Raw genomic sequence first — 27,161 nt, 5'->3', positions numbered from 1 at the left:
AATTCATTCATAATCTAAATCTGTCACACTAAAATTTGCTCAAACTAAACGGGTGAGAAAGGTGCTCCCAAGCTGTGTATTATGAATAATTCAGGAAGCATGCATCATAGATGTTAGGATATGATCCTCATGTATGGAACAATTGACTGAAGAATAGAGAACCGGTCATGTATGATCAAGAAAACAAAACTCTTCTAAAAGATGTTTTGAGGTTATGCCTCCAAAGCATTTCCCAAACAAAAGCAACCACACAAAACCAGAAACATCAACTGGTTTATGTTGCAGTGTTCATAAAAATAACACGAATTTTGCTGTGCTTTTTATCTCAAAACAGTGAAGATGTACCAGTGGTTGCTCTGATCCCTCCGACCTTAGGCACCAACCCTGGAGTAAATGTCAAGTTAACACAGAAAGGCCTTGAATATGGTAACACTCGCTGCAAACTTTACTTCCATTAGGTGATAAACCGGTTATGTCATGGGCTCTATCATCAAGTTTGGTCTTGTTTTAGGCAGGGAACTGGGGTTGGCTTCAATCCAGCAGGAACTCAAAAGCATCAAAGTCCCGGATATTTCAGGAACAGAGCGTGTGTTTCCCATTTGAAAAGTCCAGTACAGCCTGTCAAAGTAAAGCAATGTCACTGTAAATTCTTTTCAAAAGTGGTGCATATTTTATGTGGTATAATTTTGTGTCTTTGTAAATGGGTATATTGATTCTTATAGTTTGCAGATAGTGAATGTGGGATTTCCACAGTCTGCAGTGGATCTGGTGCCAGGTACTGGTGTGAGACTGTCTATCAGTAATGCTTTCATCAGTCTGCATGGGGACTGGAGGGTCAAGTACCTCGTAATAATGTGAGTGGCCAAAGATTTCTTCTTTGAGCTGTACCATTGAGTGCATTTTGTGATATTTCTGCTGCAGCAGTGACTGCTCTCAATCAACAGAAAGGACAGCGGCTCTTTTGATCTGAATGTGAACGAACTCACTATCACTACAAGTATCGCCATCAGGAGTGATGAGACAGGCCGACCTGCAGTCAGTAGTGTCGGCTGTGCAGCCAGTGTTGGCAGTGCCAGCATCAAGTTTCACGGTGGAGCCAGGTAAAACAAAGCTTTCTGCCTGCTACGTTTGTAATTATCTGACAGAATAGGAATTTCCAGTTTTAACTGTCATGCTGGATGTACTGCAAACTCTCCTATTTCTTGTATTTCCTGTTTGTTGCAGTTTGCTGTACAATCTCTTCACAAGCTTCATTGATAAGGCATTGCGTGGTGAATTAGCGAAACAGGTGAGAGGAAACCAGCCTTAAACTCGCTGTTTTTATCATCTATCATATACATCTCAACTAGTTGGGGGCCAAACTCACAACAGATGCTCCTGGCATAAAATTAAAAAGTGGCATTAAATGGAAAATACAGATTTGTCAGTGTCCAGTTTTGGGAGCAGTATATTTGCTTTTTCCAGTCAAAAACCATTGTTTGATATGACACAGAGTTTTTCTGTTCTTTATTGTTGCAGCTCTGCCCTCTGGTGAATAATGCAGTATCTAATTTGAACCCTCATTTCAAAACTCTCAATGATAAAAAAAATCCTGTCACATAAATTATTAAGATGTTTTAGTTATGTTGAACATATAACTGATTTTCTACCATACTGCAGTTTTAGCCCAGGTGGACAAGTATGCAGAGATTGAATATTCAATGGTTTCATCGACCACGGTGTCATCGTCTTCTATAGACTTGAACTTAAAGGTAAAGTATTACATTTCAGAATCTAAAAAGTAAAATAAAGACACAGATGATTTCTTCCTTTATCGTCTCTTTTTCCAATCTTTAGGGTGAATTTTACAACATCGGGAAGCACCAGGAGCCTCCAGTCCCCCCACACTCTTTTCCCTGCCATCCCAGAACAACAACATATTGTACATGGGTTTGTCTGCCTTCACCGCCAACTCTGCAGCCTTTTCTTCAATCTCTACATCACAGATGATATAGTGAGTCTCCTGCTCCTGGCTTATTCACTTTTCATGGGGTCACAATGGTCTAAAAACTCTCACTCTGTCACAACAGATCCCTCAAAGTTCTCCCATAAGACTCAGCACTAAAACATTTGGGGTCTTCATCCCACAGGTGAAAACACACACCTCTGTTTTCATAATCAGAATGATTTCCTGTGGCAATTTGTCAGATATGTCATGGTATATTTTCAGATTGCCAAGCTCTACCCAGGCCTGATGATAAAACTGCTGGTGAAGACGGTGAAAACTCCTATCATCAGTTTTCAACCCAACAACATACCCCTCCAGGCCACTGGCACAGTGACGGCCTACGCTATCCAACTCGACACCACACTTTCCCCTCTTTTTGTCCTGAACTTAGTAGGTTACACAGCTGAAACAATAACAAGCATTAGTGTGCTTTAGATAAGTAAACAAAAAAACTCAATTTTCACAATTTTGTTTACAGGACACCAGTGTCAGCACCCAGATGTTTGTCAGTGAAATGAGGCTGGCTGGAGCTGTCAGCCTTAACAAGTGAGTTACTAAAAAATCAACACTCATTCTCAGAAGGGAAAAATGGGGCCAAAAGGTCTTCGTAATGAACGTTGCAGTCTAATTTTGCCTCATTTGCACAGAATGGATCTGACCCTTGGGACAAGTTATGTTGGAGCATTTCAGGTGAGAGCTGCATTTTAACATGAGTCATAGTGTCGTTCACCAGCAGTACAAGTCTAACAATCTAACTCTAACTTACAGGTCAAATCCCTTGATAAGGTCCTCGAATACCCAAAGTGAATGGTGAGTTGCTGGATTTTCAGTTTTTTCTCAAAATGAAATAGGTGCCAGGCCATGTACTTGCTGCTGCACACAGATTAAAGCCAAGTTTTGTTCACTTCTAGGGTCATTTTTTTAGACCCTCATTTTAATTTAAAATCAAAGATCCGCAGCACAAAAAAAGTCTTCGCCCTTTTAATGTCATAGCCAAAAACCAATGGGTTTACAGTCGACGCCATGCAGTGAGCTGATTTCTCAACTGTCAAATAAAGGACAATCTTATTATCTGTACTTAGAGGTAGTGACATTATCCATCTATACGACTGTACATTTAGTGTTTTTAATGCTTCCAGAATCAGGTTAGGTCTTTTCAATGGATCACGCTGCTTTCTTTTGAATCTGTGTTATATCTTAAAACAGTCAGATGCCTTTTTACTAGTTATGGCTTTTTACTTAAAATGAAAAGCATTTTGAGCTGCAGGTAATATGTGGGTTGTGCTTTATTATTACATGTTGTAGTAACTTTTCTGCACATCAAATCACATTTTTGTTTCCTTAAATGTGTTAATTTTGCTTCATAGCGCAACTTGCAAAGGGATACCCACTTCCTACAATTGGGAAGATAAAACTTGTGAATACCCAGCTTCAGGTCCTAAAGGTCACAGACATGGCATTTTCTATATTACTGCAGTGATTAATTATAGTTTCTTTATGAGGGTTAATGTAACATCCATGATCTAAAAGCTATTATTAACCATTAACTCTTTTACTCCCTAGGACTACATGCTGATTGGGACAGATGTTCAGTTCACGGCTTGAAATTTAATCCAGAAAATTCCCATGGTTTACTTTTGCACCAGGGGATATCACCACGATAGAGCACGTAGAGCAATTATACCACTACTACAATTACCAGCTTGAGAAATACAGTTTGCATCTTGGTTTTGCTTTAAATTGTTACCCTTTTTGTAATTTTATGCATCATCTTAAATGATCAGCTTTTCTACATAGAAAATGCAGATGAGGGGCAGTGAGTTTTTCCCATCAGTGCAGTCCTGTCATAACACAGGATGTTCTGCAATATGAGATTCACTGTTGTCGCTACAATCATCTCTTAGAAACTAACATGCTCCTTTCAAAGCAGATTATAGAGCTTTATGCTGACTTTACTTGGGTTCTTTCTCAACGTTTCTGTCTGTGTAACTCACACAGCAAATCTACATTTGTGCTGATCAAAGATGTTTGGGGTTTTTTTTAGTTTTGGTTTGTAGAGGGTTTCAGTATCAGTTTAATACGAACATAAACACATTTGGTGCTGAGTGTTTAAATATCATTGTAGTTTTCATAACTCAGCACAATTGTCCAGTTTGTCTTCAAAGTCAGTCTTTCTTTACAAACTAAAAGCCAATTTCCTTTGAAGTCACCTCTGTCTTTCAATGGCAAGTTTCAATCATACTAGTGTCTGACGCCACATGTTCATCAACCTGATGCCTAGAGGAAGGCTCACAGTGTGCCACTGTGTCTCTCAGGGAGCTGTGACTCAGGGCTCGACCTCTCAGACTCTGGGAGTTAGACGACAATATCTATATTGAAAGACACAAAACATCAAACATAAATGAGAGGATACAGAAACATCTCAAAGGAGAATTTGATATTTGTAAATTGATGAGTGTTAAAGGGATTTTCCATATGGTAATCTTTATTTGTCTTATGATTTTATAGTTGAAAGCCTTTTACGTGATCCTATTAAAACATCTGAACTACCGGAATGGATTTTTATTTGAGCATGAGAATACAGACCTTTCAATTTGAAACTGCTGAAAAACATACATAAATATACCCAAAACCCGAGGTCATGATCAGGGGTCAAAGGCTTATAGCCATATTAATAACTTTCTTCAGACACATTAATGTTGCCAAATCCTGTCACATACACAAATCCTTGTGTATGTGACATTTCATTTTTCCTACTGAGCCTCACCTGCTACAAATTATACAACGGAGCTTAACTGAAAGTATTGGTCATATCAGTCAGGCTTTATATGAAAAGACATGCTGACTCTTTGTAGCTGCATCATCTCCATGAATGGAGCCCTACCTTTACGAGCACATAGTCTCCAGCATTAATAGGTCCAGCGTTGGATTCTGAAGTATGAACAGCATCATCCTCTTTGGGGAAAATCACTTTCATATTGCCATCAGTTCTCCCACACAGGTCCTTGGCAGATCTTTTACTTTCCTGCATAAAAATGGAAACATGAGCTAAGCTTTGTTGCCTTGTGACAGGTTCAAGTCCCCCTAGTACACAGGTACAGGACTTCAATGTTTATCCATATTATGCAGAGTTATTAATTATAGTTTAGAATTAGAAACTATGAAGTCTTCCCTTCCCCTAAGAGAGTGTAAAGTTTATGAGCTGATGATTAACCTTCTTCCACCTTCAATAAATGTTAAAAGCACATATTCTGGAAAAATTACCAACTAGTGTTATGCCCTCTGCCCATCTTCTTTTCCTTTTCAGCCTTTCCCTTTCATGGGTCGCCACAGCAACACATCTAATATTATATATAAATAAATATTGTGTGATACAAAGCTATATCCCTGTTACTTTTATTATTAATTTAAAGAGTACATGGCATGGACAAGGCTAGAAAATAACCTGTGACACAGATTTTACAGCTTTGGTCTAAATTGTGACTATAATGATGTTTGGCTCCACATGCACGAACAGGTAAGAAACTAAATTGTAATGGAAGCAGTAGCAGTTTGGAGAAATGAGATAAGCAACAATAGCAGTAAAAGAAAGTAATGCAACCGCAAGGGGGCACAAGCCAGTGTCTTCTTGTGCCAGTCCCAAGTCTGGATAAATGCAGAGGGTTGTGTCAGGAAGGGGATCCGACGTAAAACATATGCTAAATTAAAATCGCGAACCATGACAATGACTTCCGTACCTGATCGGTCAGGGCCGGGGTTAACAACGACCGCCACCGCTGCTGTTGACCTACAGGGTACCGGTGGAAATTGGACTACTGTTGGTCAAAGTCAAAGAAGGAGAGGAGGAAGGTGTGTTCGTAGGCAGAGAGAGAAGAGGAAAGCTAAGAATGTAAGACTGATAGTAGGGACTTTAAATGTTGGGACTATGACAGTGAATGCTAGAGAGTTGATTGACATGATGCAGAGAAGGAAAGTGGATATATTGTGTGTCCAGGAGACTAGGTGGAAAGGTAGCAAGGCTAGAAGCTTAGGAACAGGGTTCAAGTTGTTCTACCATGGGTGGATGAAGAAGTACAGAGAAGGTCATAGGGAGAGGCATTGTGTCTTTGTAGATTTAGAGAAAGCGTATGACAGGGTGCAGAGAGAGGAGCTGTGGTGTGGCATGAAAAAGTCTGGAGTGGCAGAGAAGTATGTTAGAGTGGTGCAGGACATTTATGAGAGCTGTAAGACCTTGGTGAGGTGTGCTGTAGGTGTGACAGAGGAGTTCAAGGTGGAGGTGGGTCTGCATCAAGGATCAGCTCTGAGCTCCTTCTTGTTTGCTCTGGTGATGGACAGGCTGACAGATGAGTATAGACAGGAAACTCCATGGACTTTGATGTTTGCAGATGACATTGTGATTTGTAGTGAGAGCAGGGAGAGGGTGGAGGAAAATCTAGAGAGCTGGAGGTCTGCTCTGGAAAACAGAGGAAAGAAGCGTAACCGCAGTAAGATAGAATACATGTGTGTGAATGAGATGGACCCAGATGGAACGTTGAGGTTACAAGGAGCAGAGGTGAATAAGGTGCAGGACTTTAAGTACTTATGGTCAACGGTTCAGAGCAATGGGAAGTGTGAAAAAGAGGTGAAGAGGCGAGTGCAAGCAGGTTGGAACGGGTGGAGAAAAGTGTCAGGTGTGTTGTGTGATAAAACAGTATCAGCAAGAATGAAAGGAAAGGTGTTCAAGACAGTGGTGAGACCAGAGATGTTGTTTGGCTTAGAGACAGTAGCACTGAAGAAAAGACAGGAGGCAGAACTGGAGGCAGCAGAGCTTAAGATTTTGAGGTTCTCTTTGGGAGTGACGAGGATGGACAGGATCAGGAATGAGGACATCAGAGGGACAGCTTATGTTAGATGTTTCAGAGATAGTCAGAGAGGCCAGATTGAGGTGGTTTGGACATGTTCAGAGGAGAAACTGTAAATATATCGGTAGAAGGATTTCACTATTCAAGACCACATAGGTAAAAGCTTCTAAGTTAACAAAAAGATTCTGTGTGCAAATTCAACGACTGATCAGAAAGTTTGAAGGTCACTTCCTGAAGTTAACTGTGTGTGCAAGAAGAAACCCTTTTCTCATAAAACTGCAAATTATCCCTTTCTTTAAGAACATGAATAGAATACTGGTGGCACATTTGTTTAGATGAAACTAAACTGGATGGATGATCATTATCTTTGACCTACGGTTGTGACTCAGATGTCTTTGTTAACTACTCATCACTAGATATCAATAGAGCTGTGCTGCAGCATCACTTGCTTTTAAACCACACCCCTCTCAGTTTTTGTCCTGCTCTAAAGAAAGTTTGTTCATAAGGCACATTCTTAGAATTTGACATGGTTTTGTAATTCCTGGGATTTTAAATAAAGTTGAAGAATATGAGGTGTAATATTGATTAGATGTTAATTTATTATCCTTAAATGATCCTAAAACATTTAAAAAATCAGTTTCAGGGCACGACATCCTCACTCTATACTTATTATACAGTACACACGCAGCAATTTCATGTGTATCTCTTTTCATTCGTCACAGATACACAAACTTACAGTTTGATGTTGAAGGAGCCAAAGTATTTGCTGTGGGGCCAGCAACTGAGTCCGTTTCTTCCATATTCCACTATCCAAGAAACCCATTAGAGCTGTGTGTCAGTTAGTTTGTGATGATTTGTAAGAGCACAGCTTTGTTTCAGGTTATGAACCATAGTGAGCCCAGTACAAACTAAACGAGACAATTGGTCACATTGCACTGAATTATCCAATATTTAGTTGATATTGAAAATAGCTGTGCAAGAACTGGTGTACTGCTGGACACTTTGTTGTTAGATTGGGGAAGATTCCTATGGACTGGCAGACTGGATGGTGATTTGCATATTTAAAGAAAAGCACCAGAGGGTGTGTGGCAAATATTGGCACATAATATGTTTCAGGTTATGTGGTTCAGTTGAACCACACCTTTAAGGTTTCAAGATTACCTTTCAATTGTGTGAAGTATCTGGGTCAACGGCTCCCTTAAGGGGACCTCAAGTGAGTTTGAGAATTTGGGTATTTCAAGGTGTTATTAACAAGTGAGGGTAAAATGGATTTTCGTTGGGGTGAAGAAAAAGCAAAGTCAGAAGGCAAATCATCTTATTGGCCTGTCAACCTATGTTCCAACACTCACCTAGGATCATGCAGTTTGGGTAGCATAGAAACGAAACCACGAAAAAGATAAGGAGGTCAAACATTTAGTGTAGAATTGCATTGAAAGGACCTAGTTAGGCTGTTTTGGCAATGGAACCTTCCAGATATGCCCATGGGAAGAAACCAGACCACAACACTACTAATACCAGAATAATTAAAAAAAAATTATATGAGATCAGAGCAGCACGACATTCTTAATGAACAATGTTTGGTATTTTCTACAATACTTTACTGGAAATTCATACCAGGAACTAGAAAGCAGGAAAAAAGAAACACCACAATACTTGCAAAGACAAAAAATAGTTTGAGACCATATTAAGCTTTTAAAGTTCCAGCTATCAGAAGTGGTTTTGGCTGCAAACAATTCAATTCAACTTTATTTATTGTCTGAATTTAGAAGTAGGATATTGTAGAACATCCAGGTCTTTATGTCTTTTAGACATGCTTAAAGTTTGACTAATTGGTTAGTATCTTCTGGTTTCACAGATAAATAGAGCTGGGTATCATCTGCATAGAAGTGGAAGTTTATGGAATGTTTATAATAATTTTGCCTAAAGGTGACATGTACAGATTGAAAAGTATTGGTCCTAACACAGAGCCCTGTGGAAACAGCAGTCAGATAAGCCATTCTTCCAACACTGTTGGTTATTGAGATTTTAAAAAGATTACATGACATCAGAGCAGCACGACATTCAACATATGAATACTGGGTGTGATTCTTGTTGCTAATTGAATAAGCAAATTATAAGTCATGAGCCTTACTTCCTCTTTCAGAATGCATTGTTTTCAGTCAAACGAGGACATCGGGAGAGAAAGATTGGTTCTAAAACAAACTGCTGCTTTAGGTAAGAGCTGTTTCATACTCACTATATTATTCACTATTTTGTGAGATTGTTTTCAGACTGTTTGGAATAATGAGTCCAAATAAATCCTTCCAAATGTGTGTGAATGAACTTTGACTTTTTAAAACCGAAATAAAAGTTTGTAACATAGGTGGACTGCAGGGGTAAACAGTTCTAAAGTGGTGCATTGATTTGCATTTGACAATCTTTAGTCTTTTCACTGAATGCTTTTTTCTGGCAAACAGTTTAGATTATAATAATATAATGATTCATAATGTATAAATAATGAAACAAAATGACTTAGTGTTGCTCGTATCCTGAAGTGTATTTAGACTAAATATGACTACGTGGGCCAAAGCTAGTCCTGATCTTGGTATGTGTAGTCAGGGATGGTGAGTGTTTTTGTTTTCTGGCAGTAAAATATGTATTTTCTTCAATAGACTGCTCTTTTACAGTGTTTTTTTTTTTTTTTTTAAGTTTCCCATCTTCTGTTGTGTCCTGGAACACAATTCAACTCTTATGTCTCTTGTGCATGTCTGACACATATGTCTTTGAGGAGATGTTCAACAATTTGTTCAACAACTGTCTGTTAGCAAACTCATTCATAACCTAAATCTGTCACTCACACTAAACTTTGCTGAAACTAAATGGGTGAGAAAGGTGCTCCTAAGGTGTGTTTTATGAATAATTCAGGAATCATGCATCATACATGTTAGGATATGATCCTCCTGTATGTAACATTTGACTGAAGAATAGAAAATCTGTCATTTATGATCAAGAAAACAAAACTCTTCTAAAAGACGTTTTGAGGTTTTGCCTCCAAAGCATTTCTCACACAAAAGCAACCACACAAAAGCAGAAAAGTCAACTGGTTTACGGTGCAGTGTTCATAAATGTTTTATCTCAAAACAGTCAAGATGTACCCGTGCTGCTGGCTCGTCCTGGTCGCTCTGATCCCTGTGACCTTAGGCACCAACCCTGGAGTAAATGTCAAGCTAACACAGAAAGGCCTTGAATATGGTAACACTCGCTGCAAACTTTACTTCTATTAGGTGATAAATGGGTAATGTCATGGGCTCTATCATCAAGTTTAGTCTTGTTTTAGGCAGGCAACTGGGGTTGGCTTCAATCCAGCAGGAACTCAAAAGCATCAAAGTCCCGGATATTTCAGGGACAGAGCGTGTGTCTCCCATTGGAAAAGTCCAGTACAGCCTGTCAAAGTAAAGCAACGTCACTGTAAATTCTCTTCAAAGTGTTGCATATTTCAGGTGGTATAATTTTGTGTCTTTGTAAACGGGTATATTGATTCTTCTAGTTTGCAGATAGTGAATGTGGGATTTCCACAGTCTGCAGTGGATCTGGTGCCAGGTACTGGTGTGAGACTGTCTATCAGTAATGCTTTCATCAGTCTGCATGGGGACTGGAGGGTCAAGTACCTCGTAATAATGTGAGTGGCCAAAGATTTCTTCTTTGAGCTGTACCGTTGAGTGCATTTTGTGATATTTCTGCTGCAGCAGTGACTGCTCTCTATCAACAGAAAGGACAGCGGCTCTTTTGATCTGAATGTGAACGGACTCACTATCACCACAAGTATCGCCATCAGGAGTGATGAGACAGGCCGACCTGCAGTCACTAGTGTCGGCTGTGCAGCCAGTGTCGGCAGTGTCAGCATCAAGTTTCACGGTGGAGCCAGGTAAAACGAAGCTTTCTGCCTGCTACGTTTGTAATTATCTGACAGAATAGGAATTTCCAGTTTTACTTGTCATGCTGGACAGACTGCAAACTCTCCTATTTCTTGTATTTCCTGTTTGTTGCAGTTGGCTGTACAATCTGTTCACAAGCTTCATTGATAAGGCATTGCGTGGTGAATTAGCGAAACAGGTGAGAGGAAACCAGCCTTAAACTCTCTGTTTTTATCATCTGTCATATACACCTGAACTAGTTGGGGGCCAAACTCACAACAAATGCTCCTGGCACAAAATTAAAAAGTGGCATTTAATGGAAAATACAGATGGTGTCAGTGTCCAGTTTTGGGAGCAGTATATTTGCTTTTCCAGTCAGAAATCACTGTTTGATATGACACAGAGTTTCTCTGTTCTTTATTGTTGCAGCTCTGCCCTCTGGTGAATAATGCAGTATCTAATTTGAACCCTCACTTAAAAACTCTCAATGGTAAAAAAAATCCTGTCACATAAATTATTAAGATGTTATAATTGTGCTGAACACATAACTGATTTTCTACCATACTGCAGTTTTAGCCCAGGTGGACAAGTATGCAGAGATTGAATATTCAATGGTGTCCTCGCCCACGGTGTCATCGTCTTCTATAGACTTGAACTTAAAGGTAAAGAATTACATTTCAGAATCTAAAAAGTAAGTATAAAGACACAGATGATTTCTTCCTTTATCGTCTCTTTTTCCACTCTTTAGGGAGAATTTTACAACATCGGGAAGCACCAGGAGCCTCCAGTCCCCCCCACACTCTTTTTCCTGCCGTCCCAGAACAACAACATGCTGTACTTGGGTTTGTCTGCCTTCACTGCCAACTCTGCAGCCTTTGTCTATGATAAAGCTGAAATCTTTAATCTCTACATCACAGATGATATAGTGAGTCTCCTGCTCCTGGCTTATTCACTTTTCATGGGGTCACAATGGTCTAAAAACTCTCACTCTGTCACAACAGATCCCTCAAAGTTCTCCCATAAGACTCAGCACTAAAACATTTGGGGTCGTCATCCCACAGGTGAAAACACACACCTCTGTTTTCATAATCAGAATGATTTCCTGTGGCGATTTGTCAGATATGTCATGGTATATTTTCAGATTGCCAAGCTCTACCCAGGCCTGATGATAAAACTGCTGGTGAAGACGGTGAAAACTCCTATCATCAGTTTTCAACCCAACAACATAACCATCCAGGCCACTGGCACAGTGACGGCCTACGCCATCCAACCCAACGCCATACTGTCCCCTCTTTTTGTCCTGAACTTAGTAGGTTACACAGCTGAAACAATAACAAGCATTAGTGTGCTTTAGGTTATAAGGAAACAAAAAAACTCAATTTTCACAATTTTGTTTACAGGACACCAGTGTCAGCACCCAGATGTTTGTCAGTGAAATGAGGCTGGCTGGAGCTGTCAGCCTTAACAAGTGAGTTACTAAAAAATCAACACTCATTCTCAGAAGGGAAAAATGGGGCCAAAAGGTCTTCGTAATGAACGTTGCAGTCTAATTTTGCCTCATTTGCACAGAATGGATCTGACCCTTGGGACAAGTTATGTTGGAGCGTTTCAGGTGAGAGCTGCATTTTAACATGAGTCACAGTGTCCACCAGCACTACAAGTCTAACAATCTAACGCTAACCTACAGGTCAAATCCCTTGATAAGGTCCTCCAAATGGTGCTTGAACTGGTAGTGATACCCAAAGTGAATGGTGAGTTGCTGGATTTTCAGTTTTTTCTCAAAATGAAATAGGTGCCAGGCCATGTACTTGCTGCTGCACACAGATTAAAGCCAAGTTTTGTTCACTTCTAGGGTCATTTTTTTAGACCCTCATTTTAATTTCAAATCAAAGATCCGCAGCACAAAAACAGACTTCGCCCTTTTAATGTTATAGCCAAAAACCAGTGGGTTTACAGTCGCCATGCAGTGAGCTGATTTCTCAACTGTCAAATAAAGGACAATCTTATTATCTGTACTTAGAGTTAGTGACATTATCCATCTATACGACTGTATATTTAGTGTTTTTAATGCTTCCAGAATTAGGTTAGGTCTTTTTAATGGATCACGCTGGTTTCTTTTGAATCCGTGTTATATCTTAAAACTGTCAGATGGCTTTTTATCTAAAATGAAAAGCATTTTGAGCGGCAGGTAATATGTGGGTTGTGCTTTATGATTACATGTTGTAGTAACTTTTCTGCACATCAAATCAGATTTTTGTTTCCTTAAATGTGTTAATTTTGCTTCATAGCGCAACTTGCAAAGGGATACCCACTTCCTGCATTTGGGAAGATGAAACTTGTGAATACCCAGCTTCAGGTCCTAAAGGTCAGAGACATGGCATTTTCTATATTACTGCAGTGATTATTATAGTTTCTTTATGAGGGTTAATGTAACATTCATGATCTAAAAGCTATTATTAACCATTAACTGTTTTTCTCCCCTAGGACTACATGCTGATTGGGACAGATGTTCAGTTCACGGCTTGAAATTTAATCCAGAAAATTCCCATGGTTTACTTTTGCACCAGGGGATGTCACCACGATGGAGCACCGAGAGCAATTATACAACTAATGCAATTACCAGCTTGAGAAATACAGTTTGCATCTTGATCTTGCTTTAAATTGTTACCCTTTGTGTATTTTTATGCATCATCTTTAATGATCAGCTTTTCAACATAGAAAATGCAGATGAGGGGCAGTGAGTTTTTCCCATCAGTGTCAGTGCAGTGCTGTCACATGATTTTCTGCAGAATGAGATTCACTGTTGTCACCACAATCATCTCTTTCAAACTAACATGCTCCTTTCAAAGCAGATTACAGAGCTTTATGCTGACTTTACGCGGGTTCTTTCTCAACGTTTCTGTCTGTGTAACTCACCCAGCAAATCTACACTTGTGCTGATCAAGGGTGTTTGGGTTTTTTTTTTACTGCAGTTAAGGAAAAAAATGCTTTGACATCAATCACACACCACTCATTCAGACAAAAACCAATCTGTCACAGTACTGTGTATTAAATGATCCTAGAGGGTTTCAGTATCAGTTTAATACGAACATAAACACATTTGGTGCTGCCTGTTTAAATATCAATGCAGTTTTCATAGCTCAACACAATTGTCCAGTTTGTCTTCAAAGTCAGATGAGAAGAAGGAAGTGTTGGCAGTCTGTCTTTACAAACTAAAAGCCAATTTCCTGTGAAGTCACCTCTGTCTATCAATGGCAAGTTTCAATCATACTGGTGTCTGACGCCACATGTTCATCAACCTGATGCCTAGACAGAGGCTCACAGTGTGCCACTGTGTCTCTCAGGGAGCTGTGACTCAGGGCTCAACCTCTCAGAGTCTGGGAGTTAGACGGAAATATCTATATTGAAAGACACAAAACCTCAAACATAAATGAGAGGATACAGAAATATCTCAAAGGAGAATTTGATATTTGTAAAGCTACTGACTGATGAGTGTTAAATGGATTTTCCATATGGTAATCTTCATTTGTCCTATGATTTTATAGTTAAAAGCTTTTTACATGATTCTATTAAAACATCTGAACTACTGGAATGGATTTTTATTTGAGCATGAGAATACAGACATTTTAATTTGAAACTGCTGAAAAACATACATAAATATACCCAGTACTTGAGGTAATGATCATGGGTCAAATTTCTAATAGCCATATTAGCAACTTTCTCCTGAATAGCGTATGTGACATTTCATTTTTCCTACTGAGCCTCACCTGCTACAAGTTATACAACGGAGCTTAACTGAAGGTATTGGCCATATTAGTCAGGCTTTATTTGAAAAGACATGCTGACTCTTTGTAGCTGCATCATCTCCATGAATGGAGCCCTACCTTTACGAGCACATAGTCTCCAGCATTAATAGGTCCAGTGTTGGATTCTGAAGTACGAACAGCATCATCCTCTTTGGGGAAAATCACTTTCATATTGCCATCAGTTCTCCCACACAGGTCCTTGGCAGATCTTTTACTTTCCTGCATAAAAATGGAAACATGAGCTAAGCTGTGTTGCCTTGTGACAGGTTCAAGTCCCCCTAGTACACAGGTACAGGACTTCAACGTTTACCCATATTATGCAGAGTTATTAATTATAGTTCAGACTTAGAAACAATGAAGTCTTCCCTTCCCCTAAGAGAGTGTAAAGTTTATGAGCTGATGATTAACCTTCTTCCACCTTCAATAAATGTTAAAAGCACATATTCTGGAAAAATTACCAACTAGTGTTATGCCCTCTACCCATCTTCTTTTCCTATTCAGCTGTTCCCTTACAGGGATCCACAGCAACACATCTATTATTATGTATAAATAAATGTTGAGTGATACAAAGCTATATCCCTGTTACTGTTATTATTAATTTAAAGAGTACATGGTATGGACAAGGCTAGAAAATAACCTGTGTCACAGCTTTTACAGTTTTGGTCTAAATTGTGACTATAATGATGTTTGGCTCCACATGCACGAACAGGTAAGAAACTAAATTGTAATGGAAGCAGTAGCAGTTTGGAGAAATGAGATAAGCAACAATAGCACTAAAAGAAAGTAATGCAACCGCAAGGGGGCACAAGCCAGTGTCTTCTTGTGCCAGTCCCAAGTCTGGATAAATGCAGAGGGTTGTGTCAGGAAGGGGATCCGACGTAAAACATATGCTAAATTAAAATCGCGAACCATGACAATGACTTCCGTACCTGATCGGTCAGGGCCGGGGTTAACAACGACCGCCACCGCTGCTGTTGACCTACAGGGTACCGGTGGAAATTGGACTACTGTTGGTCAAAGTCAAAGAAGGAGAGGAGGAAGGTGTGTTCGTAGGCAGAGAGAGAAGAGGAAAGCTAAGAATGTAAGACTGATAGTAGGGACTTTAAATGTTGGGACTATGACAGTGAATGCTAGAGAGTTGATTGACATGATGCAGAGAAGGAAAGTGGATATATTGTGTGTCCAGGAGACTAGGTGGAAAGGTAGCAAGGCTAGAAGCTTAGGAACAGGGTTCAAGTTGTTCTACCATGGGTGGATGAAGAAGTACAGAGAAGGTCATAGGGAGAGGCATTGTGTCTTTGTAGATTTAGAGAAAGCGTATGACAGGGTGCAGAGAGAGGAGCTGTGGTGTGGCATGAAAAAGTCTGGAGTGGCAGAGAAGTATGTTAGAGTGGTGCAGGACATTTATGAGAGCTGTAAGACCTTGGTGAGGTGTGCTGTAGGTGTGACAGAGGAGTTCAAGGTGGAGGTGGGTCTGCATCAAGGATCAGCTCTGAGCTCCTTCTTGTTTGCTCTGGTGATGGACAGGCTGACAGATGAGTATAGACAGGAAACTCCATGGACTTTGATGTTTGCAGATGACATTGTGATTTGTAGTGAGAGCAGGGAGAGGGTGGAGGAAAATCTAGAGAGCTGGAGGTCTGCTCTGGAAAACAGAGGAAAGAAGCGTAACCGCAGTAAGATAGAATACATGTGTGTGAATGAGATGGACCCAGATGGAACGTTGAGGTTACAGGGAGCAGAGGTGAAGAAGGTGCAGGACTTTAAGTACTTAGGGTAAACGGTTCAGAGCAATGGGAAGTGTGAAAAAGAGGTGAAGAGGCGAGTGCAGGCAGGTTGGAACGGGTGGAGAAAAGTGTCAGGTGTGTTGTGTGATAAAACAGTATCAGCAAGAATGAAAGGAAAGGTGTTCAAGACAGTGGTGAGACCAGAGATGTTGTTTGGCTTAGAGACAGTAGCACTGAAGAAAAGACAGGAGGCAGAACTGGAGGCAGCAGAGCTTAAGATGTTGAGGTTCTCTTTGGGAGTGACGAGGATGGACAGGATCAGGAATGAGGACATCAGAGGGACAGCTTATGTTAGATGTTTCAGAGATAGTCAGAGAGGCCAGATTGAGGTGGTTTGGACATGTTCAGAGGAGAAACTGTAAATATATCGGTAGAAGGATTTCACTATTCAAGACCACATAGGTAAAAGCTTCTAAGTTAACAAAAAGATTCTGTGTGCAAATTCAACGACTGATCAGAAAGTTTGAAGGTCACTTCCTGAAGTTAACTGTGTGTGCAAGAAGAAACCCTTTTCTCATAAAACTGCAAATTATCCCTTTCTTTAAGAACATGAATAGAATACTGGTGGCACATTTGTTTAGATGAAACTAAACTGGATGGATGATCATTATCTTTGACCTACGGTTGTGACTCAGATGTCTTTGTTAACTACTCATCACTAGATGTCAATAGAGCTGTGCTGCAGCATCACTTGCTTTTAAACCACACCCCTCTCAGTTTTTGTCCTGCTCTAAAGAAAGTTTGTTCATAAGGCACATTCTTAGAATTTGACATGGTTTTGTAATTCCTGGGATTTTAAATAAAGTTGAAGAATATGAGGTGTAATATTGATTAGATGTTAATTTATTATCCTTAAATGATCCTAAAACATTTAAAAAATCAGTTTCAGGGCACGACATCCTCACTCTATACTTATTATACAGTACACACGCAGCAATTTCATGTGTATCTCTTTTCATTCGTCACAGATACACAAACTTACAGTTTGATGTTGAAGGAGCCAAAGTATTTGCTGTGGGGCCAGCAACTGAGTCCGTTTCTTCCATAGTCCACTATGCAAGAAACCCATTAGAGCTGTGTGTCAGTTAGTTTGTGATGATTTGTAAGAGCACAGCTTTGTTTCAGGTTATGAACCATAGTGAGCCCAGTACAAACTAAACGAGACAATTGGTCACATTGCACTGAATTATCCAATATTTAGTTGATATTGAAAATAGCTGTGCAAGAACTTGTGTACTGCTGGACACTTTGTTGTTAGATTGGGGAAGATTCCTATGGACTGGCAGACTGGATGGTGATTTGCATATTTAAAGAAAAGCACCAGAGGGTGTGTGGCAAATATTGGCACATAATATGTTTCAGGTTATGTGGTTCAGTTGAACCACACCTTTAAGGTTTCAAAATTACCTTTCAATTATGTGAAGCATGTGGGTCAACTGCTCCCTTCATTGCTGCTCTGGATTTAAAGGACCTAGTTAGGCTGTTTTGGCAATGGGGCTTTCCAGGATGTCTGAAACACTTCAGATGAGCAAATGCATGGATGGATGGATGTCTTGTCTTTATACTCATTGATAATGTAAGACCTTCACCCAAAATAATATTCAGAGCCAGAGGTTGAACACTACAGCAAGAGTTCTGTAAATAACTTAACAGCTAACCTTTTTATTCATGAAAATAAAACTATTTGATAATGTTTTATGAATAAAAGCTTTTTCTATTAGTGCTTTTTAAAAAATAGAACATTTTTACTAATACAGAAAAATATGACAATGAAAGAAAGGGAAGTTTATTAATATTCCACCTTCTCATGTCTGGGACGTTCAAACTGTGTTCTGTCCCTGTTAAGAGGACGAAGAAAAGCAAAATTCTATTTCCCATTTTCACTTTGCTTTGTGATTTGTGTTGTGTTGTGATGGATGAAACACACTCTGGCATTATTTTATTCTACCAAACAATCAGTGGATGCAGAAGCAAAACATTTGCTGCTTTTTGCTTCACAATGAGATTAAACAGTTGATATTTTTAAATTTCACTGGCGTGTTACAAGCTTCTAACAAAACTGACGTCTTAATGAACAATGTTTGGTATTTTCTACAATACTTTACTGGAAATTCATACCAGGAACTAGAAAGCAGGAAAAAAGAAACACCACAATACTTGCAAAGACAAAAAATAGTTTGAGACCATATTAAGCTTTTAAAGTTCCAGCTATCAGAAGTGGTTTTGGCTGCAAACAATTCAATTCAACTTTATTTATTGTCTGAATTTAGAAGTAGGATATTGTAGAACATCCAGGTCTTTATGTCTTTTAGACATGCTTAAAGTTTGACTAATTGGTTAGTATCTTCTGGTTTCACAGATAAATAGAGCTGGGTATCATCTGCATAGAAGTGGAAGTTTATGGAATGTTTATAATAATTTTGCCTAAAGGTGACATGTACAGATTGAAAAGTATTGGTCCTAACACAGAGCCCTGTGGAAACAGCAGTCAGATAAGCCATTCTTCCAACACTGTTGGTTATTGAGATTTTAAAAAGATTACATGACATCAGAGCAGCACGACATTCAACATATGAATACTGGGTGTGATTCTTGTTGCTAATTGAATAAGCAAATTATAAGTCATGAGCCTTACTTCCTCTTTCAGAATGCATTGTTTTCAGTCAAACGAGGACATCGGGAGAGAAAGATTGGTTCTAAAACAAACTGCTGCTTTAGGTAAGAGCTGTTTCATACTCACTATATTATTCACTATTTTGTGAGATTGTTTTCAGACTGTTTGGAATAATGAGTCCAAATAAATCCTTCCAAATGTGTGTGAATGAACTTTGACTTTTTAAAACCGAAATAAAAGTTTGTAACATAGGTGGACTGCAGGGGTAAACAGTTCTAAAGTGGTGCATTGATTTGCATTTGACAATCTTTAGTCTTTTCACTGAATGCTTTTTTCTGGCAAACAGTTTAGATTATAATAATATAATGATTCATAATGTATAAATAATGAAACAAAATGACTTAGTGTTGCTCGTATCCTGAAGTGTATTTAGACTAAATATGACTACGTGGGCCAAAGCTAGTCCTGATCTTGGTATGTGTAGTCAGGGATGGTGAGTGTTTTTGTTTTCTGGCAGTAAAATATGTATTTTCTTCAATAGACTGCTCTTTTACAGTGTTTTTTTTTTTTTTTTTAAGTTTCCCATCTTCTGTTGTGTCCTGGAACACAATTCAACTCTTATGTCTCTTGTGCATGTCTGACACATATGTCTTTGAGGAGATGTTCAACAATTTGTTCAACAACTGTCTGTTAGCAAACTCATTCATAACCTAAATCTGTCACTCACACTAAACTTTGCTGAAACTAAATGGGTGAGAAAGGTGCTCCTAAGGTGTGTTTTATGAATAATTCAGGAATCATGCATCATACATGTTAGGATATGATCCTCCTGTATGTAACATTTGACTGAAGAATAGAAAATCTGTCATTTATGATCAAGAAAACAAAACTCTTCTAAAAGACGTTTTGAGGTTTTGCCTCCAAAGCATTTCTCACACAAAAGCAACCACACAAAAGCAGAAAAGTCAACTGGTTTACGGTGCAGTGTTCATAAATGTTTTATCTCAAAACAGTCAAGATGTACCCGTGCTGCTGGCTCGTCCTGGTCGCTCTGATCCCTGTGACCTTAGGCACCAACCCTGGAGTAAATGTCAAGCTAACACAGAAAGGCCTTGAATATGGTAACACTCGCTGCAAACTTTACTTCTATTAGGTGATAAATGGGTAATGTCATGGGCTCTATCATCAAGTTTAGTCTTGTTTTAGGCAGGCAACTGGGGTTGGCTTCAATCCAGCAGGAACTCAAAAGCATCAAAGTCCCGGATATTTCAGGGACAGAGCGTGTGTCTCCCATTGGAAAAGTCCAGTACAGCCTGTCAAAGTAAAGCAACGTCACTGTAAATTCTCTTCAAAGTGTTGCATATTTCAGGTGGTATAATTTTGTGTCTTTGTAAACGGGTATATTGATTCTTCTAGTTTGCAGATAGTGAATGTGGGATTTCCACAGTCTGCAGTGGATCTGGTGCCAGGTACTGGTGTGAGACTGTCTATCAGTAATGCTTTCATCAGTCTGCATGGGGACTGGAGGGTCAAGTACCTCGTAATAATGTGAGTGGCCAAAGATTTCTTCTTTGAGCTGTACCGTTGAGTGCATTTTGTGATATTTCTGCTGCAGCAGTGACTGCTCTCTATCAACAGAAAGGACAGCGGCTCTTTTGATCTGAATGTGAACGGACTCACTATCACCACAAGTATCGCCATCAGGAGTGATGAGACAGGCCGACCTGCAGTCACTAGTGTCGGCTGTGCAGCCAGTGTCGGCAGTGTCAGCATCAAGTTTCACGGTGGAGCCAGGTAAAACGAAGCTTTCTGCCTGCTACGTTTGTAATTATCTGACAGAATAGGAATTTCCAGTTTTACTTGTCATGCTGGACAGACTGCAAACTCTCCTATTTCTTGTATTTCCTGTTTGTTGCAGTTGGCTGTACAATCTGTTCACAAGCTTCATTGATAAGGCATTGCGTGGTGAATTAGCGAAACAGGTGAGAGGAAACCAGCCTTAAACTCTCTGTTTTTATCATCTGTCATATACACCTGAACTAGTTGGGGGCCAAACTCACAACAAATGCTCCTGGCACAAAATTAAAAAGTGGCATTTAATGGAAAATACAGATGGTGTCAGTGTCCAGTTTTGGGAGCAGTATATTTGCTTTTCCAGTCAGAAATCACTGTTTGATATGACACAGAGTTTCTCTGTTCTTTATTGTTGCAGCTCTGCCCTCTGGTGAATAATGCAGTATCTAATTTGAACCCTCACTTAAAAACTCTCAATGGTAAAAAAAATCCTGTCACATAAATTATTAAGATGTTATAATTGTGCTGAACACATAACTGATTTTCTACCATACTGCAGTTTTAGCCCAGGTGGACAAGTATGCAGAGATTGAATATTCAATGGTGTCCTCGCCCACGGTGTCATCGTCTTCTATAGACTTGAACTTAAAGGTAAAGAATTACATTTCAGAATCTAAAAAGTAAGTATAAAGACACAGATGATTTCTTCCTTTATCGTCTCTTTTTCCACTCTTTAGGGAGAATTTTACAACATCGGGAAGCACCAGGAGCCTCCAGTCCCCCCCACACTCTTTTTCCTGCCGTCCCAGAACAACAACATGCTGTACTTGGGTTTGTCTGCCTTCACTGCCAACTCTGCAGCCTTTGTCTATGATAAAGCTGAAATCTTTAATCTCTACATCACAGATGATATAGTGAGTCTCCTGCTCCTGGCTTATTCACTTTTCATGGGGTCACAATGGTCTAAAAACTCTCACTCTGTCACAACAGATCCCTCAAAGTTCTCCCATAAGACTCAGCACTAAAACATTTGGGGTCGTCATCCCACAGGTGAAAACACACACCTCTGTTTTCATAATCAGAATGATTTCCTGTGGCGATTTGTCAGATATGTCATGGTATATTTTCAGATTGCCAAGCTCTACCCAGGCCTGATGATAAAACTGCTGGTGAAGACGGTGAAAACTCCTATCATCAGTTTTCAACCCAACAACATAACCATCCAGGCCACTGGCACAGTGACGGCCTACGCCATCCAACCCAACGCCATACTGTCCCCTCTTTTTGTCCTGAACTTAGTAGGTTACACAGCTGAAACAATAACAAGCATTAGTGTGCTTTAGGTTATAAGGAAACAAAAAAACTCAATTTTCACAATTTTGTTTACAGGACACCAGTGTCAGCACCCAGATGTTTGTCAGTGAAATGAGGCTGGCTGGAGCTGTCAGCCTTAACAAGTGAGTTACTAAAAAATCAACACTCATTCTCAGAAGGGAAAAATGGGGCCAAAAGGTCTTCGTAATGAACGTTGCAGTCTAATTTTGCCTCATTTGCACAGAATGGATCTGACCCTTGGGACAAGTTATGTTGGAGCGTTTCAGGTGAGAGCTGCATTTTAACATGAGTCACAGTGTCCACCAGCACTACAAGTCTAACAATCTAACGCTAACCTACAGGTCAAATCCCTTGATAAGGTCCTCCAAATGGTGCTTGAACTGGTAGTGATACCCAAAGTGAATGGTGAGTTGCTGGATTTTCAGTTTTTTCTCAAAATGAAATAGGTGCCAGGCCATGTACTTGCTGCTGCACACAGATTAAAGCCAAGTTTTGTTCACTTCTAGGGTCATTTTTTTAGACCCTCATTTTAATTTCAAATCAAAGATCCGCAGCACAAAAACAGACTTCGCCCTTTTAATGTTATAGCCAAAAACCAGTGGGTTTACAGTCGCCATGCAGTGAGCTGATTTCTCAACTGTCAAATAAAGGACAATCTTATTATCTGTACTTAGAGTTAGTGACATTATCCATCTATACGACTGTATATTTAGTGTTTTTAATGCTTCCAGAATTAGGTTAGGTCTTTTTAATGGATCACGCTGGTTTCTTTTGAATCCGTGTTATATCTTAAAACTGTCAGATGGCTTTTTATCTAAAATGAAAAGCATTTTGAGCGGCAGGTAATATGTGGGTTGTGCTTTATGATTACATGTTGTAGTAACTTTTCTGCACATCAAATCAGATTTTTGTTTCCTTAAATGTGTTAATTTTGCTTCATAGCGCAACTTGCAAAGGGATACCCACTTCCTGCATTTGGGAAGATGAAACTTGTGAATACCCAGCTTCAGGTCCTAAAGGTCAGAGACATGGCATTTTCTATATTACTGCAGTGATTATTATAGTTTCTTTATGAGGGTTAATGTAACATTCATGATCTAAAAGCTATTATTAACCATTAACTGTTTTTCTCCCCTAGGACTACATGCTGATTGGGACAGATGTTCAGTTCACGGCTTGAAATTTAATCCAGAAAATTCCCATGGTTTACTTTTGCACCAGGGGATGTCACCACGATGGAGCACCGAGAGCAATTATACAACTAATGCAATTACCAGCTTGAGAAATACAGTTTGCATCTTGATCTTGCTTTAAATTGTTACCCTTTGTGTATTTTTATGCATCATCTTTAATGATCAGCTTTTCAACATAGAAAATGCAGATGAGGGGCAGTGAGTTTTTCCCATCAGTGTCAGTGCAGTGCTGTCACATGATTTTCTGCAGAATGAGATTCACTGTTGTCACCACAATCATCTCTTTCAAACTAACATGCTCCTTTCAAAGCAGATTACAGAGCTTTATGCTGACTTTACGCGGGTTCTTTCTCAACGTTTCTGTCTGTGTAACTCACCCAGCAAATCTACACTTGTGCTGATCAAGGGTGTTTGGGTTTTTTTTTTACTGCAGTTAAGGAAAAAAATGCTTTGACATCAATCACACACCACTCATTCAGACAAAAACCAATCTGTCACAGTACTGTGTATTAAATGATCCTAGAGGGTTTCAGTATCAGTTTAATACGAACATAAACACATTTGGTGCTGCCTGTTTAAATATCAATGCAGTTTTCATAGCTCAACACAATTGTCCAGTTTGTCTTCAAAGTCAGATGAGAAGAAGGAAGTGTTGGCAGTCTGTCTTTACAAACTAAAAGCCAATTTCCTGTGAAGTCACCTCTGTCTATCAATGGCAAGTTTCAATCATACTGGTGTCTGACGCCACATGTTCATCAACCTGATGCCTAGACAGAGGCTCACAGTGTGCCACTGTGTCTCTCAGGGAGCTGTGACTCAGGGCTCAACCTCTCAGAGTCTGGGAGTTAGACGGAAATATCTATATTGAAAGACACAAAACCTCAAACATAAATGAGAGGATACAGAAATATCTCAAAGGAGAATTTGATATTTGTAAAGCTACTGACTGATGAGTGTTAAATGGATTTTCCATATGGTAATCTTCATTTGTCCTATGATTTTATAGTTAAAAGCTTTTTACATGATTCTATTAAAACATCTGAACTACTGGAATGGATTTTTATTTGAGCATGAGAATACAGACATTTTAATTTGAAACTGCTGAAAAACATACATAAATATACCCAGTACTCGAGGTAATGATCATGGGTCAAATTTCTAATAGCCATATTAGCAACTTTCTCCTGAATAGCGTATGTGACATTTCATTTTTCCTACTGAGCCTCACCTGCTACAAGTTATACAACGGAGCTTAACTGAAGGTATTGGCCATATTAGTCAGGCTTTATTTGAAAAGACATGCTGACTCTTTGTAGCTGCATCATCTCCATGAATGGAGCCCTACCTTTACGAGCACATAGTCTCCAGCATTAATAGGTCCAGTGTTGGATTCTGAAGTACGAACAGCATCATCCTCTTTGGGGAAAATCACTTTCATATTGCCATCAGTTCTCCCACACAGGTCCTTGGCAGATCTTTTACTTTCCTGCATAAAAATGGAAACATGAGCTAAGCTGTGTTGCCTTGTGACAGGTTCAAGTCCCCCTAGTACACAGGTACAGGACTTCAACGTTTACCCATATTATGCAGAGTTATTAATTATAGTTCAGACTTAGAAACTATGAAGTCTTCCCTTCCCCTAAGAGAGTGTAAAGTTTATGAGCTGATGATTAACCTTCTTCCACCTTCAATAAATGTTAAAAGCACATATTCTGGAAAAATTACCAACTAGTGTTATGCCCTCTACCCATCTTCTTTTCCTATTCAGCTGTTCCCTTACAGGGATCCACAGCAACACATCTATTATTATGTATAAATAAATGTTGAGTGATACAAAGCTATATCCCTGTTACTGTTATTATTAATTTAAAGAGTACATGGTATGGACAAGGCTAGAAAATAACCTGTGTCACAGCTTTTACAGTTTTGGTCTAAATTGTGACTATAATGATGTTTGGCTCCACATGCACGAACAGGTAAGAAACTAAATTGTAATGGAAGCAGTAGCAGTTTGGAGAAATGAGATAAGCAACAATAGCACTAAAAGAAAGTAATGCAACCGCAAGGGGGCACAAGCCAGTGTCTTCTTGTGCCAGTCCCAAGTCTGGATAAATGCAGAGGGTTGTGTCAGGAAGGGGATCCGACGTAAAACATATGCTAAATTAAAATCGCGAACCATGACAATGACTTCCGTACCTGATCGGTCAGGGCCGGGGTTAACAACGACCGCCACCGCTGCTGTTGACCTACAGGGTACCGGTGGAAATTGGACTACTGTTGGTCAAAGTCAAAGAAGGAGAGGAGGAAGGTGTGTTCGTAGGCAGAGAGAGAAGAGGAAAGCTAAGAATGTAAGACTGATAGTAGGGACTTTAAATGTTGGGACTATGACAGTGAATGCTAGAGAGTTGATTGACATGATGCAGAGAAGGAAAGTGGATATATTGTGTGTCCAGGAGACTAGGTGGAAAGGTAGCAAGGCTAGAAGCTTAGGAACAGGGTTCAAGTTGTTCTACCATGGGTGGATGAAGAAGTACAGAGAAGGTCATAGGGAGAGGCATTGTGTCTTTGTAGATTTAGAGAAAGCGTATGACAGGGTGCAGAGAGAGGAGCTGTGGTGTGGCATGAAAAAGTCTGGAGTGGCAGAGAAGTATGTTAGAGTGGTGCAGGACATTTATGAGAGCTGTAAGACCTTGGTGAGGTGTGCTGTAGGTGTGACAGAGGAGTTCAAGGTGGAGGTGGGTCTGCATCAAGGATCAGCTCTGAGCTCCTTCTTGTTTGCTCTGGTGATGGACAGGCTGACAGATGAGTATAGACAGGAAACTCCATGGACTTTGATGTTTGCAGATGACATTGTGATTTGTAGTGAGAGCAGGGAGAGGGTGGAGGAAAATCTAGAGAGCTGGAGGTCTGCTCTGGAAAACAGAGGAAAGAAGCGTAACCGCAGTAAGATAGAATACATGTGTGTGAATGAGATGGACCCAGATGGAACGTTGAGGTTACAGGGAGCAGAGGTGAAGAAGGTGCAGGACTTTAAGTACTTAGGGTAAACGGTTCAGAGCAATGGGAAGTGTGAAAAAGAGGTGAAGAGGCGAGTGCAGGCAGGTTGGAACGGGTGGAGAAAAGTGTCAGGTGTGTTGTGTGATAAAACAGTATCAGCAAGAATGAAAGGAAAGGTGTTCAAGACAGTGGTGAGACCAGAGATGTTGTTTGGCTTAGAGACAGTAGCACTGAAGAAAAGACAGGAGGCAGAACTGGAGGCAGCAGAGCTTAAGATGTTGAGGTTCTCTTTGGGAGTGACGAGGATGGACAGGATCAGGAATGAGGACATCAGAGGGACAGCTTATGTTAGATGTTTCAGAGATAGTCAGAGAGGCCAGATTGAGGTGGTTTGGACATGTTCAGAGGAGAAACTGTAAATATATCGGTAGAAGGATTTCACTATTCAAGACCACATATGTAAAAGCTTCTAAGTTAACAAAAAGATTCTGTGTGCAAATTCAACGACTGATCAGAAAGTTTGAAGGTCACTTCCTGAAGTTAACTGTGTGTGCAAGAAGAAACCCTTTTCTCATAAAACTGCAAATTATCCCTTTCTTTAAGAACATGAATAGAATACTGGTGGCACATTTGTTTAGATGAAACTAAACTGGATGGATGATCATTATCTTTGACCTACGGTTGTGACTCAGATGTCTTTGTTAACTACTCATCACTAGATGTCAATAGAGCTGTGCTGCAGCATCACTTGCTTTTAAACCACACCCCTCTCAGTTTTTGTCCTGCTCTAAAGAAAGTTTGTTCATAAGGCACATTCTTAGAATTTGACATGGTTTTGTAATTCCTGGGATTTTAAATAAAGTTGAAGAATATGAGGTGTAATATTGATTAGATGTTAATTTATTATCCTTAAA

General features: G+C 39.7%; 2 protein-coding genes and 1 pseudogene across 2 annotated transcripts; all 3 read left to right on the top strand.

Annotated features, from left to right (window-relative positions):
* Positions 1-167: 167 nt before the first annotated feature.
* LOC137127345 (bactericidal permeability-increasing protein-like) lies at positions 168-4,537 on the top strand (annotated as a pseudogene).
* A 4,395-nt stretch (positions 4,538-8,932) lies between these two features.
* Positions 8,933-14,933, top strand: LOC137128200 (bactericidal permeability-increasing protein-like). The gene is made up of 16 exons (XM_067506014.1): positions 8,933-9,042; positions 9,952-10,059; positions 10,145-10,259; positions 10,355-10,486; positions 10,577-10,732; positions 10,857-10,920; positions 11,151-11,211; positions 11,292-11,383; positions 11,470-11,646; positions 11,723-11,782; positions 11,863-12,030; positions 12,122-12,189; positions 12,291-12,333; positions 12,409-12,472; positions 13,010-13,086; positions 13,206-14,933. Exons 1-16 carry the CDS (start codon positions 8,949-8,951, stop codon positions 13,245-13,247), a joined length of 1,521 nt encoding a protein of 506 aa, XP_067362115.1. The 5' UTR covers positions 8,933-8,948; the 3' UTR covers positions 13,248-14,933.
* Positions 14,934-18,922: 3,989 nt separating this feature from the next.
* LOC137128232 (bactericidal permeability-increasing protein-like) lies at positions 18,923-24,356 on the top strand. Its single transcript, XM_067506060.1, has 16 exons — positions 18,923-19,032; positions 19,942-20,049; positions 20,135-20,249; positions 20,345-20,476; positions 20,567-20,722; positions 20,847-20,910; positions 21,141-21,201; positions 21,282-21,373; positions 21,460-21,636; positions 21,713-21,772; positions 21,853-22,020; positions 22,112-22,179; positions 22,281-22,323; positions 22,399-22,462; positions 23,000-23,076; positions 23,196-24,356. The coding sequence occupies exons 1-16, from the start codon at positions 18,939-18,941 to the stop codon at positions 23,235-23,237; spliced, it is 1,521 nt and encodes a 506-aa protein (XP_067362161.1). The 5' UTR covers positions 18,923-18,938; the 3' UTR covers positions 23,238-24,356.
* Positions 24,357-27,161: the final 2,805 nt, after the last annotated feature.

Source organism: Channa argus, chromosome 5, assembly GCF_033026475.1.
Source record: "Channa argus isolate prfri chromosome 5, Channa argus male v1.0, whole genome shotgun sequence".
Classification (NCBI taxonomy): Eukaryota; Metazoa; Chordata; class Actinopteri; order Anabantiformes; family Channidae; genus Channa; species Channa argus.
The sequence above is the reverse complement of the archived record's forward strand: the minus strand, read 5'-3'. Positions and strand labels throughout refer to the sequence as shown.